Raw genomic sequence first — 21,106 nt, 5'->3', positions numbered from 1 at the left:
CACTAAATTCACATTGATGCCTCTTTTCTTCTCCGTATTGATCCTTCCATGAGAACGTAGATTTGTATCTGTTAATTAATGCGTCCTGAAACAGCGTTTGTATTAATCAGGCAGATAAGAAAAATTGGATGCCTGCATCCTCCTGACAACCGTAAAAGTGCTGGCCCTGATAAAATCGTGGATGGACCTCAATAAAAAAGTTCCTCCTTCCACTCAATAAACTAATCATCCTGCTTTTAATTATTCGGCAGAAAGATGTGTGGAGATTGGAGAATGTGTAAATCTATTTACTAACAGCAGTGTCGGGAGGGAGAATAGGGCTGTCACAGGAAGGTGCTGCGGGCTACGCGCTCTGTCCGTCTGCCGCTGCAGAAAAACTGCTGCTTGAGAGCCTGAAAAGGAACAAGAAAACTAAGGCAAAGGGAGAACAGCCATCCCTTTTGGCTCGTAACTTTCCGGATGAGCATTTATTTCTTCGTCTATTTCATGTACAAAAGAAATCGTAGTATTCCCTTTTCTTGAGCGAGATATTTGGATTTGCATTGCATGTTTTTTTTTTTCCTGGAGGGGGAACAGAAAAAAGAGCACTAGTGTTTGTTTGTTGTCAGTGTAACATTCTTAAGATCAGAAGCAAATGGAGCCTAACCTACTCAGGCGAGGCCATTATTTTACTCTTCTGACTGTTTGAAATGTTACCGATTGTTGTATCTTTATAGGAATTTATTTTTAATAAATGTGTTAATTATGCTGACCAAAACAAAAGGCACGGAAAAAGAGAAAAAAAGATTGACACAGCCAGCTCAAAAGAAGCTCTGTCACGTAATGTGTAAACAGCTTGATAAACAATGAAAGAAATGCTTTTTACACACGTCTGAAGACCATCCTTGACAAAAGCTGGACTAATCCTTCTTGATGATCTTATTAAATACTTCTAGTTAACGGTGCCAAATGGCAAACCACTGGTTTTCACCAACAGGCCAGGAAAGCACTTTCTTTTCCTTATTGTGCAGTAGTTTCTTATATCACACGGGACATGAACAGTTTGATACGAATAAAAAATGGAACAACAGTGATGAGCATAAGCAGGAGCCTAAGCAGACTGGGCGGCAGTGGGTATTTATGAGGAAAAAATAGATTTCATAAGTTGCATTATTACAATTTTCTCCTATAGAATTATTGGTGGCAAGATCTTAAATCATAGTCCTGTGTCCTCAAAAACCACAGAGGTGGTCGATCGCTCTTGGAATTCCTGGGCATAATTTTGGAAATGAAAGTGAAGATTTAAGAAATATTTCTTTTTTTAGGACTCTTGGAAAAAGTAGGTGGCTGATCATCAGGTATCACCAAGACCTCCTTTTATTTTTATTTATTTACTTATTATTTATTTTGAAAGGGACTTCGTTTAGAATCCAGATCTAGTCCCTCTGAGATCTAAATAGACATTTTAACTCCTAGCTAGGTTTAAAGGCACAACTTCTGCTTTCCCTGTTGAACCACATTTTCTTTTAAAATTTGTTTTCATGTTTTCTTAAGCTCAGAAGGAACTTGAAGCATGTGTGTGTGTTGTGTGTGAATGCAGACCAGATTGTTACTGAAGAACTAAAGCAGTCATATAGGTAGTTCGATAGTTAAGAAAAAAGTAATATTTGATATGGCTGCATTTATTGAACCTATGTTATACATTAGTATTTTGCTGGGTTTTATATTGTATTTCCCAAAAATAAAAATTGAGGTGCAGGTGAATTGTCTCGCTCATGGCGAAAGACACAGTAGCTGAGTGGGTCCAATATTTAAATTCAGGATCTGGCTCTGCCTATATGCTATCCATGGAACCCCATTGCTTCCACAGTTAACTTTTTAAATAACTGGATCCTAATAAGAATAAACTCTGCCTTTTTGATTTGGTGAGGAGGCCAGGCTGCTAAGTAGTCTTCTCTCTCTCTCTCAATCTCTCTCTCTTTCTCTCTCTTCCTTTTTAAAGAATGTTTTCTTTTTTCTTTTTTCTTTCCTTTTTTAAGTTTATTTGTTTTGAAAGAAGAAGAGTGAGTGTGGTAGCAGGGGAGGGGCAGAGAGGGAGAGAGAGAATCCCAAGCAGGTTCCACACTGTCAGTGTAGATCCCGATATGGGGCTCAAGCTCAAGAACTGTGAGATTGTAACCTCAGCCAAAATCAATAGTCAGATGCTCACCTGAGACACCCAGGCTGCCCTTCGACTCTCTTTTATACCAATAATCACCATTTTAAGAGGACTTCATGCTAAATATCCGTGGGTGCAGAATATCAAATTAAGAAGTCTCTTTCAGGTATCAGAATACCCATTATTCACTGAACGTCTGACTATTAGAGAGAAATGTTTCCAAATTGCACTCTACAGTGTGAGTCTAAACGTTTGTTTTCCTTTATTTTGGGATTCTTTTTTTTTAACCTTTATGTTGTTTATCAGTAGTAGTTTTTAGAGATGAAGTAGATGAAAACCTGACTTCCTGTAAGACATTTATAAAAACTCCAGCCAGAAATTGAGTATATTTAAAGACTACGTATTATTTTCTCCTGAAATGAAAGAAACAAAACTGCTTTTATGTTCTAGTCTCCTCAACTGTGTCCATAAAACTTATAAAAAGCACCAACAAGTTGAACTGGTTTGTGACTTTTACTTTGCCATTTGCAAAATGATCAGGGAAAAATGTAAGAGCATCTAATCAAAGCTCAGCATAATTTTGAGCACCGATGCAGAAGCCGACTACCATATGAAACTAATGTTGCATTATGAAATTATGGCTTTAAAGTAACTTGATCTGCCCATCTTCCCATGCAGGCTTCTCCACGCTGTCCCTGGCGGACCAGATGAGCCTTCTGCAGAGTGCTTGGATGGAAATTTTGATCCTTGGTGTCGTATACCGATCTCTTTCATTTGAGGATGAACTTGTCTATGCAGATGATTATATAATGGATGAAGACCAGTCCAAATTAGCAGGCCTTCTTGACCTAAATAATGCTATCCTGCAGCTGGTAAAGAAATACAAGAGCATGAAGCTGGAGAAAGAAGAATTTGTCACCCTCAAAGCGATAGCTCTTGCTAATTCAGGTTGGCATATTGACATAGTCATTGTTACATTTTTTAATATTTCAGTTTTACCCTTCCCTCAACTTCTTCAGGGATTTGCTAAACCCAGTTGTAAATTCTGTATGAGACAGCAAAATTATAGTCATTACAGCTTTCTAGTGAAAAGTTAGATACAGGAGAAATCAACTTGAATTATTTTTAGTATATTTACTTACTAAAAGCAGTGAAACTTTTGGCACCTAATGCATTTCCTAACTGGTAGTGTAAATGGCCACTCTCAGGACAAAATTACCTCCATTGTCTTGTAGGCACAAGTGAAAATACCTATGAATTATGGATACACAGAAACCTTTTCTCCCCCTCAAAAATGCACATTTTGCAATTGGAAAAACATATTTGGTGTTGTTTTTAGCTTTGGTTATCAAAGAATCCTCTGTTTTCTTGTATTCTGGAGTTCTCTAGAAACCTAATTCTGCTGGAGTATTTCTCTGGAAGGTACCACCTATGCAGTAAGGGTTAAGAATTATGGGAATAAATGGTCTTTACATTTGAACTGAAATGTACTAAAATAGCAACCTCTGATAAGTAAAAATCGTTGCTGCTTTGTTGTTTTTCCCTTTGTGCCTCTCCTAATGCTTTATTGTGGTCTTAAGTCTCTGTTAGCATTTGCATAAAGTTCAGGATAGATCCCTCCTTAATGACGTGCCGATCATTAGATACCTGCATGTCAATAACATGCTCTGATGCTATGTACCATTGACAGTCACACCGTGCCCCTCCATCTGCTTTTGTTTTGACCCTATCTTTGAACTTTATCTTGGTTGCTGGCCAGTAGTTTTCCCTTTAATTACAAGAAGGAAACTGTCAATAAAATCTGTTAAATGGGATGCAATGAGTGGCTTGAATGGGCGGACGGCTATTTGTTCAAATTCTGCAGCATTCAAGGTATTGACAGTTTGTTTTCTGGGGCCATATGTGACGATCAATCTCAGGCTGGGCTCAGCCGCGCTGAAAAATGAAAAACCAGATTGCTTTTGCTTACTTGTGGATGACGACTTTGTGATTTGGCGCGGTCCTAGTGAGATGAGACCTTCTGCCCAAATTGCCCCCATGAGAGCCGGGGACGCGTGACTGTTTTTAGAAATAATTTTTAATTGATTTTGTAATTAACAGTTCATCTACAATATTGATGCATGCATCCTTGGACTGATAGGAGGGAAATTGTTTTCAACAATGAAGTTGTACTTTCCTATTTGTCTTCATAATGGAGTTTAGCATTGCGTACTTTTAATCGCAAATGTAGCCCCTTGCTTACCACACCATTCACCTCTTTTTTTTTCCTACTCCCCTGTGAAACTGTAAAATATGATTCTTTATGACAAGTGGCACTGTTGATGCAAACTCTCAGATACCCCCTGTCTGCTTCTCTAGAAGAGAGTCAAAGTGGGAGACGGGAGAGAAAATTTTCCAAGAACACGTTAGTTTGCATGGACTTCACATTATAACATCTCTCATAATTAGGCGAAAGATTTCACAGCAGTGCTTTGGGGAAGAATTTGTGTTTGGTAGTCATACAGTGATTCTAATTTAAAACATATACTTGGTTAATTATTTTTAAAATACAGCAGGCATGTTTTATATCTTTTATATTACCTACTGCTTTTTAAAATTGTTAACTAATGAACGCTAAAACTTTATCAAAATTGTTAAAATCTTATCATTTTAGATGCTAGATATATACTTTCTGGCCTGAATTAATTAGGAGCAGCATTTCTGTCCGTTGTTTAGAAGTGTAATCATTAATGTTTTGATATGTAAATATTCGAATCTCACAGACTCTGCTGTTGGGAGGAGGAAGTGACCTACTTTAGAGCCATGACTGGTGATTATAAAGTCTTTAAAGAGCTCGTTAGTTTGCTTTTCTTGTTTAAAGCCAGACATAGTGAACAGGCCCTCTCTCTTTTTCTCTTGTACTGTTAGTGAGTAACACTCACGCCGAAAATTTGGCCTTGTCACAGAGTTTTTCTGCAAGTGATTGTAACTTATTTTTTAGCTTCTCAATACCAAGAAAATTAACTGAACCAGAGTCCATGAAAAGGAGTAAAGATTAAGTACTTTAAGGACTATGTTGATGTGTAAATTGTGCCACCTCTCTTGGGTTGTATGGATATGGCCCTTTCCTCATGCATGCGTCCTATGCGCCCCACCATTTTAGCATGGGATAAACCACTCAGAATATCTTTTTTTTTTAATTGTTTTAATGTTTATTTATTTATTTATTTATTTTTGAGAGAGAGAGAGAGAGAGAGAGAGAGAGAGAGCGCGCGCGAGCACGCGCACGCGCATGAGCAGGGGAAGGGCAGAGAGAGAGGGAGACACAGAATCCAAAGCAGGCTCCAGGCTCCGAGCTGTCAGCACAGAGCCTGACGCAGGGCTCGAACTCCAGAACCATGAGATCATGACCTGGGCCGAAGTCAGATACTTAACTGACTGAACCACCCAGGCGCCCCAGAAAAGAATTTTTTTTTCTCACACTGTCAATATGATGCTACTTTATTCCATTTTTTGGCCAGTATTTGGTTGACAGCAAAAAAGTTGTAGATTCAGTTTTGCTTAGATCCAGGTTAAAAACACATCAGTATGAAAAATGTTTTAATACCTTTCATAGACACCCTAATAAGCTCATAGATTTTCTTTTAGTATTTAGAAATTTCAGATTAACATCAGTGAGCTTTGGTGCACCAAAAAAAAAAAAAAATTCTGTTTTAGCGTTAGTTATTTAGATACTTAGCATCCCCTCTATGGCTATAGGTGTTAACCCTTGTCTCATTAATCTAAATTTCAGCTTATTTTAAATATCTGTCTTTATTCAATAATTACAAATATTGCACTTACGCTTGGGAAACAGGGAATCGTCTTCTTGATCAAAGCTGTCACATATTTTTGTAGCTCTGTTTCTGCATGTGTGAATTCAGGAATTCTTACAGCACCAAAAACATCATCAGAAGTACTTTCCCTATCTTGAGGTATATGGCCAAAAAATAAAACCCAATATATTATGAACTAATGTTGTAATTCTCACATTCAAAATTTGAAAACCCCAAATAATTGTTCCTATTATTTTTGAAGGTAAAAAACTCACAGTTTCTTAAACTCTAAAGTTTCCTACTTTTGAATGCCCATGACCTATTAGCTGATTACCGCATCCCTAATATACTTCTGTGCGATATAATTTAAAAAGGAAAATCTGGGCCCCAATTTTAACATCGTTATTGCTAGGCCCCAGTTCTCTCATCCATACACCAAGAAGTTAGTCTGATCTCTAGAATCCTTTCCATTTGGGGAATGTTATGATTCTGTAATTAATATTATGTCTTCAGTGGAAAATTTAGTGACACATTACCACACACATTTTGGGTAAGATTACACCATGTGATTCTGTTCTCTCTGGTTCTGTTGATTCTTATGTCTAAGAATGTGTTTGACCCTATTCTCACTGTCCCCATGAAAATGTACTCATTTTTATGTAACAGAAGACTAAAGCAGCTTAAGAGGAAGAATAAACTTTTAGTCTGGTCATTCTCTTTTGCTCAGATCATAAGTGACACCTTCATAGCTGCCCCTCATACCTCATGTCACCCGGCCCTGCCCCCAACCTGGAGCCCTGTGAGCCCAGCCCATTCGAGAATAAACAGAATCATGGTGCCTGGGTAGCTGAGTCGGTAGAGTGTCCAAATCTTGATTTCAGCTCAGGTCACGATCCCAGGGTCATGGGATCAAGCTCCAGGTTGGGCTCTGCGCAGAGCATGGAGCCTGCTTAAGATTTTCTCTCTCTCTGTCCCTCTGCCCCCTCCCCCACTCCTCTCTCTCTCTCTCTCTCTCAAAAAAAAAAAAAAAGAACTGAAAAAAATAAAATAATAAACAGAATCTACAGGCTTAATGCTGAGTTTTTATTTCTATACCATACTTCTAGAATAATAGCATCTGTTAATATAAAACAGTGAGTAATATTTTGGTCATCAGTTTCAAATCCTAAGTAATTATAACCACATCCAGATAGTATTTTGTCCATGAGAACAAATGTTTGATGTGTAGAATTGTGATATAATTTCAAGGGATAGAAAGTTTATGATGACTGTAGGAGACTGGAATGAGGGCCATACTTAATCACAATATTTGGACCCTCATAAATTTGACCAAGTGTTTCTCAGTCTTTTTCCATTATCACTGCCTTGGGGTAGCCTTTTTAGATATTTTTTTCTTAAAAAGTCCCCAGTGAAATATTAACATTACAAATATGTTACGTATCTGTTTGTGTACTGCATATATATGCATTTTACCTTTTAAAAGGATTTTTTTCACCACTTCCAAATTCCAAATTTCGCTTCCTTTGAGAATGCATGCTTTAGTCACATAACTTTTCTTGTCTGTAAAATGAGGTAGGTGAATTAAATAATGTCTCATATCTCCTAACTGGCCTAAAATTTTTATGTCAGTTACTTTAAGTGAGAGCAGTGAGTTTGGTCATATATTTGTGTGTGTGTGTGTGTAGGTGCAGAATTTGTAATATAGAAATATTAACATCTTCATGAATCTGAACAATTAGTGTAAAAGTGAAAAAACCTCTCCAGTCCCCTTGTATCTCCTGGGCCCTTAGACATAATTTTATTCAAATTTTGACTACATTTGGTGATTTGACATTTTAGATATTGACCAAGAGATTATCCTTTTTAAAGAATCTTTCAGTAGACTTTTTTTTTTCGCTTTTACTGGGGAATCTCATTTGCTTTCCACAACATGCCTGTGAGGTAAACCTGTCCAATGTCATTTTACAGGTAACTGAAGCGAGCTGATAAAGACGTGTGGCCGCCATGAGACAGAGGGCTGGGCCCTCTGTCCCTTGCTATCAATAAGCTATTTCTAGTCCACAAATAAGTATACAGCATGTCTTTAAAAGGGTCAGTGCAGAAGATTAGCAATTGCAATTTCACATCCGCCAACCTAAATTAGTACTTTCAATGTAGTTTAGAATTTTGCACCCACTTTATCTTGCTGTCTTCTTGGAATTAGAAGAGTATAAAACCACCCTTGAAAGTGACGAAAAAAAGAATTGGAGACAAAATTTTTACTGCATTTATAGCATTTTCTAAGAAGTTAGTAATGGTGGGTCTTTTGTGGCAGGTAGGTATTTATTCTTAACTTTTACCCAGACCAAACTGTAATTAATACTCTCCTCAAAATCAAAATTATGATTTTACATCTCCCAGTCTACTTTTCTTTGACTTTTGTTCAGATCTGCCATCACTGTTTGGTTTATTTTAATTTTGATTTTTTTAATGTTGATTCATTTTTGAGAGAGAGAGAGAGAAAGTGTGCCACTCAAGTGGGGGAGGGACAGTGAGAGAGGGGGACAGAGAATCCGAAGCAGCTATGTACTGACAGCAGAGAGCATTGACAATGCAGGGCTCAAACTCATGAACCATGAGATCATGACCTGAGCCAAAGTCTGAGACTTAAGCAACTGAGCCACCCAGGCACCCCTAATTTTGTTTAAGATGATATATTTGATTTGAAGCCCGTGGTGGATTTATTCAGTGTAACCTTTCATACATATTAGAACTTCATACATATTATGATATTTCAAATTTTTATGTGAAAAGTAAAATTGGGTTTTTAAGTGTTTCTTATCATATTTAGTGATCACTATGCCCTGACGTGGTGTGAGAAATATTTGCGGCAACTGTCTCTGTGCTTCCGACTGGGTAATAAGCACATAAGCACTCTGCAATTGCTCTCCTTCTAGGGAATGACATAATGTAACTTTATTTTCATTTACAGGTCTTAAGATAATGACGAATCCCTTACAAAAAGGTAACTAGCGTGGTGCAGATCGTTTATGATACTGTGGAATGTTGAAATATTTACCACCCAAGTTGCTATCAACATTCACTTATGGAGTATAATTGTCTGATCGCTTCTAGTAAAACAAGTTAGAAAGCTCCTGGATAAGGGGCACCTGGGTGGCGCAGTCGGTTAAGCGTCCGACTTCAGCCAGGTCATGATCTCGCGGTCCGTGAGTTCGAGCCCCGCGTCAGGCTCTGGGTTGATGGCTCAGAGCCTGGAGCCTGTTTCCGATTCTGTGTCTCCCTCTCTCTGCCCATCCCCTGTTCATGCTCTGTCTCTCTCTGTCCCAAAAATAAATAAAAACGTTGAAAAAAAATTTTTTTTAAAAAGAAAGCTCCTGGATAAGTAGACACCCAAGGGAGACAGAAGGCCTTAAGTACTTGTAGGGAAACAGAACAGGCCTAGCAGGGAAATCTGACCGTGCAAGGTAAATAGAATAATGGTAACAATAATTTGGGATTTATGAAAGGGAAACCTGGAGGAACTATGGACTATGGATCTGTACTTTAACAGTTGATATAAATACAGTAGAAGAGTGATTTGTGTGGCCAGTATAAACATCAAAGTCTGGCTCAATGGAGCAAGAAATGAGGAAAACAGCTATCCCAAAAAATACATATGTCTCAGTGGAAAGCTTTAAAATCAATTCTGTTCTTCTCATCATAGTTAAGCACAAAATAAGAATTGCTATTGCTATTTCCAGCATTAGAATTATAACCTTTCTGCATTAGGAAAGACCTAAAAAGTTTTTTGGTCTAACCTCCTCCTTCATGTGTGAACAGCTTCCCCTTGGCATATCTGCCAAGTGTCTCTACAATCTTGCTCAGAATATTGCCTAACTCACTAGTTTCTAGAAGGGACCATTCCATCAGAAGTTTCTCACTGTCCCTATCTCTGTCTCTTTTGTACCATTTTAGTGTAAAATAAAACACAGAATTTAACACACACACACACAACCATATGTATAATTTAATGGGTGTTTTATTTTTTTATATTAAATTTTTTTATGTTTATTCATTTCTGAGAGAGAGACAGAGCATGAGCGGGGGAGGGGCAGAGAGAGAGGGAGACACAGAATCTGAAGCAGGCTCCAGGCTCTGAGCTGTCAGCACAGAGCCCGACGCGGGGCTCGAACTCACAGACCATGAGACCTGAGCCGAAGTTGGTCGCTCAACCGACTGAGCCACCCAGGCGCCTTTTTTTTTTTTTAATTTTTATGGGTGTTTTAGTTTTCTATGGCTGCTCTAACAAATTACTGCAAGTTGGTGACTTCACACAATACAGAGAATACTTATTCTCTTTCTGTTCTGGAGATCAGAAGGCCATAATCATGTTCACTAGGTTAAAACAAGATATAGACAGAGAAGCAATCCTTCTGGAGGCTCTAGGGGAGGTACTGTTTCCTTGCTTTTTACATCTTCTAGCGTGACATTCCTTGCATTGCTTGACACATGGCACCTTCCTCCATCTTCAAAGCCAGCAGCATAGCATCAGGAGTCAGTGGTAACATTGCTTCCTTCCGTTGCCTCTCTTTTATAAAGACACGTTTGATTTCATTGATCTTCCTGGATAATCTAGAATAATCTCCCATGGCCGATCCTTACTGGCAGCTGCAAAGTCTCCTTTGCCATATCAGGTACCATTCAGGTTCCCATGATGGGCTGTCTGGATATCTTGGGGGCCATTGTGCAGTCTGTCATGGTGGCTGTATGAGCAAGGAGAAGACACAAAACTTTGCAAGATATCCCAGAAAACCCTCCATGTGTTTCATCCTCATGTCACCCCCCTCCTTTCTCACAAAAGTAACCACTATCCTGTCCTGTTTTTTTTATCACTTCCTCACCTTTCATTATAGCTTTATTGCTAAATGTGTACCCTCAGACATAATAGTCTAGTCTTGCCCATTTGAAAACAAAAATTTTTAATGGATTTTTTTTAACTCTTTTAATCTAAAAGTTCATCTTTCATTTTCATTTTCTTACAGTTTTTCTGTTGAAGAAGCCAGGGCATGTGACTTGCAGAGTTTCCCACAGTCAGGGCTTTACAGATTGCTCACTTCAGGTGCAGTTCACGGTTTCTCTGCCCTTTGCATTTGTGCAAATTGGCGGCTGGATCCAGAGACTTAGCCAGACTCGGGAGCAATCCCTATGGCACCTGTAGGAGGTGTGCTGCTCATTTGAGAGGCACATAATGTCTGGTTGTCTCCATGGGATGATAGCAGCTGCTGATGCTCTTTGCCTAAATCTGTTTGTCACTGAGGGTTGAAAAATGATGATTTATAATTTTTTCATCTCTTGTTTTCTTTCAACCATTGGGATACTTACATAAAGTGACGCTTTTGTTCATCTCTTATCTGATTACCAATGATACGGTTTACATAGGAGCTTGATTCTTTCCTGTCATTCACCAGTTTTCAAAACAAAGAATTGATGGCCTGTCTTTTTCAAATACCATTATAACCAAATGTATTTAAACATACTCAGTGGATTTTAATCAATTGCAATTATAATCCTTTTGGAAGCTCAAATTGCCCTCTTTGGGGTCAGCAGGAATCTCTTCAGGTTGGCTTCTGGAATCTTTCTGAATGATTTAGTAATTGTAGATAGTGTCTTTTCTATCCAGCTTAAGATGCTCAGTTCTTACCTTAAACATTTCCCAGCTGAAGCCTGGAATCTAATTACAATCTGGGTGCTAGGTTGCTCATTGTTCGTTTCTCCATTCCCGGCTTGGCCATCCTTCCTAGGTCTCTTCAGTGGACAGAACTAGGAATAGGAACACACACAATTCTGATTCCCTGTGTGTGTGTGTGTGTGTGTGTGTGTGTGTGTGTGTGTGTGTGTGTGTGTATTGGGGATACCTTGTCACTTAGTTTTGTTTGTAAGTGTTGTCTGTGGGTTTTTAGTTTGGCCATTTAGTTCTATTTTTTTTTATGTGCAGATTTGAAGAGATTAAACAATTTTGCTGCCACCACTGCCATCTTCCTAGAATCCTGCCTACCGATTTTTAATTAAAAGTTTATGATTGGCATCACTTTTGGAAATTTAGGATCAAGTATCAGTGCTAATCAAGAGCCAGTTTGCATTGTTATCAACAAATGTCCCTCAATTTCCAGCTGATTGCAACCACGAGAGTCACTGTTAGACATATATTGCATATAAAACTTTTGAGATCAAATTATCTTTTAGAAAACAGACCTTTGCTCACTTCTTTTTCCATCATGTTGTGCTTCATTCATTTAGTGATCAGAGAGTCTCATTGGCTCACCTTTCATTTCCCCTATTCATGTAGGCAATTTACAAACACTAAAGAAATCAACACTTGGGTTCCACAGAAAAAAAACGGTTACTCTGAGTGTTGATTTATATTAGGTACTAGACTTTGCTCTGAATATGCTTTGCCTATTTTTAATATTCATTTCCACCCTCAAAATAAGATTTGGAACCATTGAGAAAGTATTGCCAAGAAAATATTGCCAAGAAAATATTGTCTTAAAGACAGCTCCCAGATAGGATTTGGACATTCTGGAGTAGCTATGCCCATGCCCACAATAGTTAAAATTTTTACCATAGAGAAAGGCAGTATTTTATTCCAGGTGAAATGCAAAAATAAAATCTTCTTCTGCAATGGCTCTGAGTCTCACTGAATTTTGCAACTGTAGGTGTGAGGATATTTAGCTCTCTTCCCAAAGTAAATGGTCTCAGCTAGACATGTTCCTTTAGGATCTCACATCACAGAGTAAAATATTGGCACTTAATGAGAGGGTTCTATTTTATTACTAAGTGCTGAAATTTAATATATGGGTGACAATGTATGTATCACTTGAATGTTTGTTATCTTTTGAAATCTGGATTCTTTTAGCAGTATGGTTTTATAGTTCAACAACCCTGGCTTGGCCATAGAAGCACCTAGATGTTTAAAACCACCGAAGATGCCTTGGATCTAGCTCCAATATTCTGATAATAGGCCTGGGCTTGGGCCCAGACATCCTAGTTTTCTTAACCATTGACCCAGTGTTTTTAATGTACAGCCTCACCCTATCTAGTTAGTTCATAAGCCTATGATTCCCTTTATTAAATTTTGCTGCTTTTCATTAGCACAAATACTGGGGCTGTTTCCTTTAAAATATAAAGTTAAAAAGAAACCAGCACTAACAACCAATGCTAAATAATTCCATAAATTAATGCCAGTTCTATTGAGCCTGGCATAAATGTATAAATGTAGCCAAAAGAACAAAACAGAGATTAAAGCCACAGAGCCAGAACTTGAACTAGGATCCCTAATGGAGATTAATATTTTCTTCAGCAGTCTGCCAGCTGAATCATGGTCTAATTAAATAGTTCAGATTTAGTGAGTTTGCATTTAAAGTATTAGCAGATCCGAGAATGGGTAAAGCTAGAATGAGTTAGAATCTTTTCTGTAAATGGGAAGTTAAATTATCATAGTAATTTGATTAAATCATTTTTAAATCTCTCAAGCTAAATCACAGCCTTTAAAGAATAGTTTGAAGTCTTAATTGCTGTTTGTGAGCATATCTCTCTGCTATTTGTTCTCGCCTCATTTCCTGTGACATCCTATAATATATCTCCTGCTGGGCAAGAATAGTGGGGAAGGCAAGGCTTGGGGCGGGGGCTGAAGTGACTGCAGCTCACTTCCGGCTTTTAGAGATCTGCCATGGAGAAGGACGTTTAGATACTTAGGAACAGGACCAAAGAATGGAAGTTGTAGACAGATTTGGGAAGATCTGAAGAGGACACTTCTAATAATCGGTTCTGTCCCTTGTAACATAGAATGCTCTACATGCATCTAGAAATGTCTTCATTAAAAATGTTGTAGAGAAGGTTCTTGGTGAAGATGGCAAGTTGAATAACGTGAATTCAGGGGATAATTATAACTCACTTTTTAAAAAAAGGAAATGCCATGTGCAGCGTCACGCATTCTGGCAGCATAATGTGATTCAAAGAAACCTGAGTCAAGCCGAACTGTGACACTACCAGTGCCACATGAAATAAGGCAGTGTCACTCCAAACAGTTACTTAATGTGTGGTGTATTTATCATATTTATTCTCCTTTTTTTTTTGGTCTGATGGGACAAGTTTTTTTGTATTAATTTTGTCTGTGAGGATGCAATTCCTCTCTTCCCCACCCATTTATTCCCATTTTCATGCAGAGTGCTTTGAGTTCCGGGACAGATTGAGTAGGTCCCACCTTATCTCCCTTCCCTTATGTGCAAGGTCTTTTTTCTTTCTTTCCTTCTTTCTTTCTTTCTTTCTTCCTTTCTTTCTTTCTTTCTCTCTTTCTTTCTTTCTTTGTCTCTCTCTCTCTCTCTCTCTCTCTCTCTCTCTCTCTCTTTTTTTTTTTTTTTTTTTTGGTGTGCTTTTTTGTTTGTTTGTTTTTGTTTTGTACCTGGACACTCACCGTGAGTGTGTGTCCGTGCCCATTTCCCTTCAGACAGCATTTAAGAGTAAAAATAGAAAACAAATAGCCCATGTTGTCATCTGCATGACAGTTTTTCCCTCACTAACGTTACCAACCGTTAGACATCTTTGACAATTACGTGTGCTGTTGCTATGAGAAGGCACATAGGAAGTGGATGGGATTGTCATTTCTGAAAAGGTCCAGAGTGAAGACAAGCCTAGCTAGCAACTATCCATAGGGAAATGCTAGGTTAAGTACCGAGGAATGTCCTGGGTTCCACTCCACCACTAGCAACATTAACCACGTGGGAGAGTTCCTTCTCTTGGCTCAAACAGGCAGGCAGGAGTTGAGTCTTGAGCGGGGAAACACCAATAAGCCTCTCTGTTCCAGATCATTCAAAAATCTTTTAGAGAAGGGTGTTATTAACCACCTAATGTAAATAGTGGTCAGTTTACCAACGATGTGATGAAACAATTTAAAACTGACAGGGTAACAGAAAAAAACAACAAAATACAAACGAGTTTTTAAAACATGTTCCTGGTTACAGCTACCAACGTTTTAATTACTTTGCCATATTTTTTTTTTATCATATGTTTTTAGCCACTTGGTTGTAAATTACATTTCCTCTCTCTTTTGTGTGCGTGTGACCTGTTATTTGAATTATATGAAAGATTAGGCTAACTACATATATCTTAGAGCTCTGCATTCTCAGAGAACGAGAATTATTAAACGTGAAGAATCCCCCAAAGACTCCATTATGTGTAATTAACAGATAAACTGTCATCAGAATCAATAAAACGTGCTAAATGATTCAAACTTGTATATAATTAAGTGTCTGTTTTAGAGCTACAGCGGTAACTTTTCTTTTTCCTCACATCTCACATTTCTCAAAAGAATAATTGTGGCAACCCTGTTAACCCTTTCCTTGCCTGATTGAATTAGATTTTTAAATTAGTCACTTAAAGTTCACCTTCACAAATGTGAAAAATATTTCAGAACTCATTAATCTAAAGACTTCATTTGTTTTTCACTAGAAGCAGGCTGTGGAAAGATGCTTTAAAGAACTGTTAATAGGACACTGAAAATCTTAAACGGACAAGCAATTTACTGTGATTTCTGCCTATCCTACAACTGAACATGGTGTCAGATTCAGTGTATTTACATGGTGTTCTTAAAACCTTGCTCATCTATTTTTTTTTTTTTACTTTTGGGAAATATGGGCTTTTAAGGGCAAGGTCATAATTTTAGACAATTTTACCTCCACAGGTAAACTATAATTTAATATAATTTTAATTTAATATAATTTAAAATATTTAAATTTAATATAATGTAAAATAAATTTATATATAAATACATATGATATAATATAATATAAATTTAATATAATATAAAATTATAAAAATATATAATTATAAAATTATATAATTATAAAATTATAAAATATAAAATTATTATAAAATTAAAAGGTCAACTTTTAACAGATGACCTTTGATAATTGTTGAATGAGTGAATAAATACATGGATGAGATAATGAATGGGGCGCCTGGGTGGCGCAGTCGGTTAAGCGTCCGACTTCAGCCAGGTCACCATCTCGCGGTCCGTGGGTTCGAGCCCCGCGTCAGGCTCTGGGCTGATGGCTCGGAGCCTGGAGCCTGTTTCCGATTCTGTGTCTCCCTCTCTCTCTGCCCCTCCCCCATTCATGCTCTATCTCTCTCTGTCCCAAAAATAAATAAACGTTGAAAAAAAATTAAAAAAAAAAGAGATAATGAATAAAGTAACCAAAATTGTAATCTCTTAAAAGAAATTCTTCTCTGTTTGCTCAGTTTTAGGAGAAAACACACACCCACACACTTTTAAATAATGGATTGTTTGCAGTAATTTCCATGTTCTCAATCCATACTAGTAATAATCTACAGTAGGGAAATCTAGGGAAAAATAGAGATTTTTGAAATGTAAACTTCTCTGAGCAAACCATAGGTTAGAATTTAGAGTCGTTCAAGAATAATATTTAAGGGCGCCTGGGTGGCTCAGTCAGTTGAGCGTCCGACTTCGGCTCAGGTCATGATCTCGTGATCCGTGAGTTTGAGCCCCGCGTCGGGCTCTGTGCTGACGGCTGAGAGCCTGGAGCCTCCTTCAGATTCTATGTCTCCCTCTCTCTCTGCCCCTCCCCTGCTCATGCTCTCTCTGTCAAAAATAAATAAACATTAAAAAAAATTTTTTTTTAATTTAACTTCCATAACTGTAATCTACACATCGGTTGGGGTTTTTTTCCTCACTATTATTGATATTGCTGCTCTGTGTTTTGCTTTGTTGTGCAGACTCCATGCACATAGAAGACGTCGAAGCTGTTCAGAAGCTTCAGGATGTGTTACACGAGGCCCTGCAGGATTATGAGGCCGGCCAGCACGTGGAGGACCCGCGCAGGGCCGGCAAGATGCTGATGACCCTGCCCCTCCTGAGGCAGACCTCCACCAAGGCCGTGCAGCACTTCTACAACATCAAACTAGAAGGCAAAGTCCCCATGCACAAACTGTTTTTGGAAATGCTGGAGGCCAAGGTCTGACTAAAAGCTTCCTGGGCCTTCCTATTCTGCACGCCGAAAAAGGGAAAATAAACCCAAGAGTGATGTCGAAGAAACTTAGAGTTTAGTTAACAACATCAAAAATCAACGGACTGCACTGATAATTTAGCAGCAAGACTATGAAGCAGCTTTCAGATTCCTCCGTATCTTCCCGATGAGTTTCTTTCTACCTTATCTCCTCTCCTTTCTCCCTTTCTTCTCTCATTTCTTTTGCTCTTTTTTTTTCTCCTTCCCTTATTCCTCCTTTCCCTCATCTCTTAGCTTTCTTCATTACTGATTCCCACTTGCCTTCATTTTCTTCCTTCTGTCCTTCCTTCCTCCTCCTCCTCTCTTTTCCTCTCTTCCTTCCTCCTTCTCCTTCTCCTTCTCTTTTCTCATCCTTCCCCTTTCTCCTAAATTTCACATATGTCTAGCTGTAAGGAAATTGTCCCTTTCCTTTCCTTTCCTTTTCTTTCTTTCTTTCTTTCTTTCTTTCTTTCCTTCCTTCCTTCCTTCCTTCCTTCCTTCCTTCCTTCCTTCCTTCCTTCCTTCTGCTGCTGAACTTCTAAAAGAGGTCTCTAACTGAAGAGAGATGGAAGGCAGCCCTGCCAAAGGATGGAAATCCATAATATGGATGCCAGTGAGCTTGTTGTGAACCATAACGTCCCCAGTGACTAAGGAATCAAAGAGAGAGAACCAACGTACCTAAAAGTACAGTGCAACACAAACAAATTGACTGAGTGCAGTATTAGCTTTCACGGGAGCAGCCTCTAATTAGACAACTTAAGCGACGTTGCATCGGCTGCTTCTTATCATTGCTTTTCCATCTAGATCAGTTACAGCCATTTGATTCCTTAATTGTTTTTTCAAGTCTTCCAGGTATTTGTTAGTTTAGCTACTATGTAACTTTTTCAGGGAATAGTTTAAGCTTTATTCATTCATGCAATACTAAAGAGAAATAAGAATACTGCAATTTTGTGCTGGCTTTGAACAATTATGAACAATAATGAAGGACAAATGAATCCTGAAGGAAGATTTTTAAAAATGTTTTGTTTCTTCTTACAAATGGAGATTTTTTTGTACCAGCTTTACCACTTTTCAGCCATTTATTAATATGGGAATTTAACTTACTCAAGCAATAGTTGAAGGGAAGGTGCATATTATCACGGATGCAATTTATGTTGTGTGCCAGTCTGGTCCCAAACATCAGTTTCTTAACACGAGCGCCAGTTTACCTAAATGTTCACTGACACAAAGGATTAGATTACACCTACAGTGACTCCAAGCAGTCACGTATCTTACGCACTGCACATGGAGAACAGATCCGTAGAATTATCAGGAGTGCGCCTCTCTACCCGGGAGGTACAGTTGCCATACGATTTCTAGCTGCCATGGTGGTTAGGAATGAGATACTGCCTGTTTGCAAAGTTACAGACCTTGTCTCAGAAGGAGCTGTGAGCCAGTATTCACTTAAGAGGCAATAAGGCAAATGCCAGAAATTGAGGAAAAAAAAAATCATCAAAGACAGCAGACGCCTGACCAAATTCTAAAACCTAATCTTTATGAGTTTATTCATTTAGGAATGTTTGTTTAAATTAATCTGCAGTTTTTACCAAGAGCTAAGCCAATATATGTGCTTTTCAACCAGTATTGTCACAGCAAGAAAGTCAGTCAGGTTCCAGACTGTTAAGAGGTGTAATCTAATGAAGAAATCAATTAGATGCCCCCGAAATCTACAGTCGCTGAATAACCAATAAACAGTAACCTCCATCAAATGCTATACCAATGGACCAGTGTTAGTAGCTGCTCCCTGTACTATGTGAACAGTCTTATTCTATGTACACAGATGTAATTAAAATTGTAATCCTAACAAACAAAAGAAATGTAGTTCAGCTTTTCAATGTTTCATGTTTGCTGTGCTTTTCTGAACTTTATGTTGCATTCGGAGACTGTCGTCTTGTTCTTCTTGTGGTGTTTGGATTCTTGTGGTGTGTGCTTTTAGACACAGGGTAGAATTAGAGACAATATTGGATGTACAATTCCTCAGGAGACTACAGTAGTATATTCTATTCCTTACCAGTAATAAGGTTCTTCCTAATAATAATTAAGAGATTGAAACTCCAAACAAGTACTCATTATGAACAGATACACATCAAAATCATAATAATATTTTCAAAACAAGGAATAATTTCTCTAATGGTTTATTATAGAATACCAATGTATAGCTTAGAAATTAAAACTTTGACTATTTCAAGAATATAGATAAGTCTAATTTTTAAATGCTGTATATATGGCTTTCACTCAATCATCTCTCAGATGTTGTTATTAACTAGCTCTGTGTTGTTGCAAAACTTTTTGGTGCGGACACGTTTCCAAAACTATTGCTACTTTGTGTGCTTTAAACAAAATACCTTGGGTTGGTGTTTCATCAGCCTAGTGCTAGGAATACTGTGTATCTATCATTAGCTATATGGGACTATATCGTAGATTGTGGTTTCTCAGTAGAGAAGTGACTGTAGTGTGACTCTAGATAAATCATCATTAGCAATTCATTCAGATGGTCAATAACTTGAAATTTATAGCTGTGATAGGAGTTCAGAAATTGGCACATCCCTTTAAAAATAACAACAGAAAATACAACTCCTGGGAACAAAAAGGTGCTGATTCTATAAGATTATTTATATATGTAAGTATTTAAAAAGATTATTTTCCAGAAAGTCGGTGCAGGGTTTAAGTTGCTACTGTTCAACCACACTATATAGAAGTAAAATAGATGCGATGTATACGTTGTTTTCACTGTATCACATTAAAGTACTTGGGCTTCAGAAGTCAGAGCCAACCAACTGAAAACAGGAGCTGGAGATGTGCGAAAGGAATGGGGTACCAATCTTAGTTTTCAGTTTAAGTGACTCTTGGCGTTTCCAAGAACAAGCATCTCACATGTAGGAGACACGACTTTAAAAGGCAGATCCAAAAGAGCTGCACGGGCTTTGGGGTCAATGCTCATCTTAAACCTCGCTCGAGGTAAGTTTTTTTCAAGTTTCAAGCAAGGCCATTTACTTAATGTGAAGTTTTGGGAAGGTATGAAAGAGTATGTTTTCACCATATGATTTGAACTTTCATTTCGCTTCTTTTAGGTTTGTTCTTATTTAAAGCAATATGATTGTGTGGCTATCTGTAGTTACACTTGTGTTTCAATCAGATCAGATTGTTGTATTTATTCCACTATTTTGCATTTAAATGATAACATAAAAGATATGAAATATTTAAAACTGCTATTTTTCTTATAGAAGAGAAAATGGGTGTTGGTGATTGTATTTTAATTATTTAAGCGTCTCTGTTTACCTGCCTAGGAAAACATTTTATGGCAGTCTTATGTGCAAAGATCGTAAAAGGACAAAAAATTTAAACTGCTTATCATAATCCAGGAGTTGCATTATAGCCAGTAGTAAAAAGAATAATAATAATAATAAAACCATGTCTATAGCTGTAGATGGGCTTCACATCTGTAAAGCAATCAATTGTATATTTTTGTGATGTGTACCATACTGTGTGCTCCAGCAAATGTCCATTTGTGTAAATGTATTTATTTTATATTGTATATATTGTTAAATGCAAAAAGGAGATATGATTCTGTAACTCCAATCAGTTCAGATGTGTAACTCAAATTATTATGCCTTTCAGGATGACGGTAGAGCAATATTAAACAAGCTTCCACTTTTGATGGCTCTTTTGTATTGTGTTTCTTTCTTTTTTGTTCCCCCCACCGAAGAACCAAATCAGTAAACACTGCCCTTTGTCGCTTCCATTCAAAAAGGATCTCTGAGTACCTATTCCCTAAAAATAAAGTAGGACTTTAAATAAGAGCTATATAAAGGCTTGTCAGAATGAATTCTAGGGTGCCAAGAGACATTTTGCATATTTAAGAGTATGCAAAGTGTCTCATGGCACATTAGAATTCATTCTGACAAGCCTTTATATAGCTCTCATTTAATCTTAAAGCATCTCCACATCATCCTGCATTACTCAAAATCATCGCCTCTATGTCAATGTCATAACAGAAAACTTTCTCCCTATTTTAAGATCATATTAAAACCTGCTAGAGATACCTATTATTTCCCTCCATCCACAATTAAATCATGTGCTTGCACGCAGCTCGTCGG

The 21,106-nt window shown here is 37.7% G+C and overlaps 1 protein-coding gene across 14 annotated transcripts in view; it reads left to right on the top strand.

Moving 5' to 3' along the window:
- ESRRG (estrogen related receptor gamma) overlaps positions 1 to 20,667 on the top strand; it is a 628,903-nt gene extending 608,236 nt beyond the window's left edge. For all 14 annotated transcript variants that reach the window (XM_019822195.3, XM_045048790.1, XM_019822196.3 and 11 more), the window contains 2 exons: positions 2,816 to 3,085; positions 16,702 to 20,667. In XM_019822195.3, coding sequence (XP_019677754.2) covers positions 2,816 to 3,085; positions 16,702 to 16,946 — 515 coding nt within the window. In that variant the 3' untranslated portion in view covers positions 16,947 to 20,667. The remainder of the gene's footprint in view (positions 1 to 2,815; positions 3,086 to 16,701) is intronic.
- The last annotated feature ends 439 nt before the right edge of the window (positions 20,668 to 21,106 follow it).

This window comes from Felis catus, chromosome F1, assembly GCF_018350175.1.
Source record: "Felis catus isolate Fca126 chromosome F1, F.catus_Fca126_mat1.0, whole genome shotgun sequence".
Lineage (NCBI taxonomy): Eukaryota > Metazoa > Chordata > Mammalia > Carnivora > Felidae > Felis > Felis catus.
The sequence above is the reverse complement of the archived record's forward strand: the minus strand, read 5'-3'. Positions and strand labels throughout refer to the sequence as shown.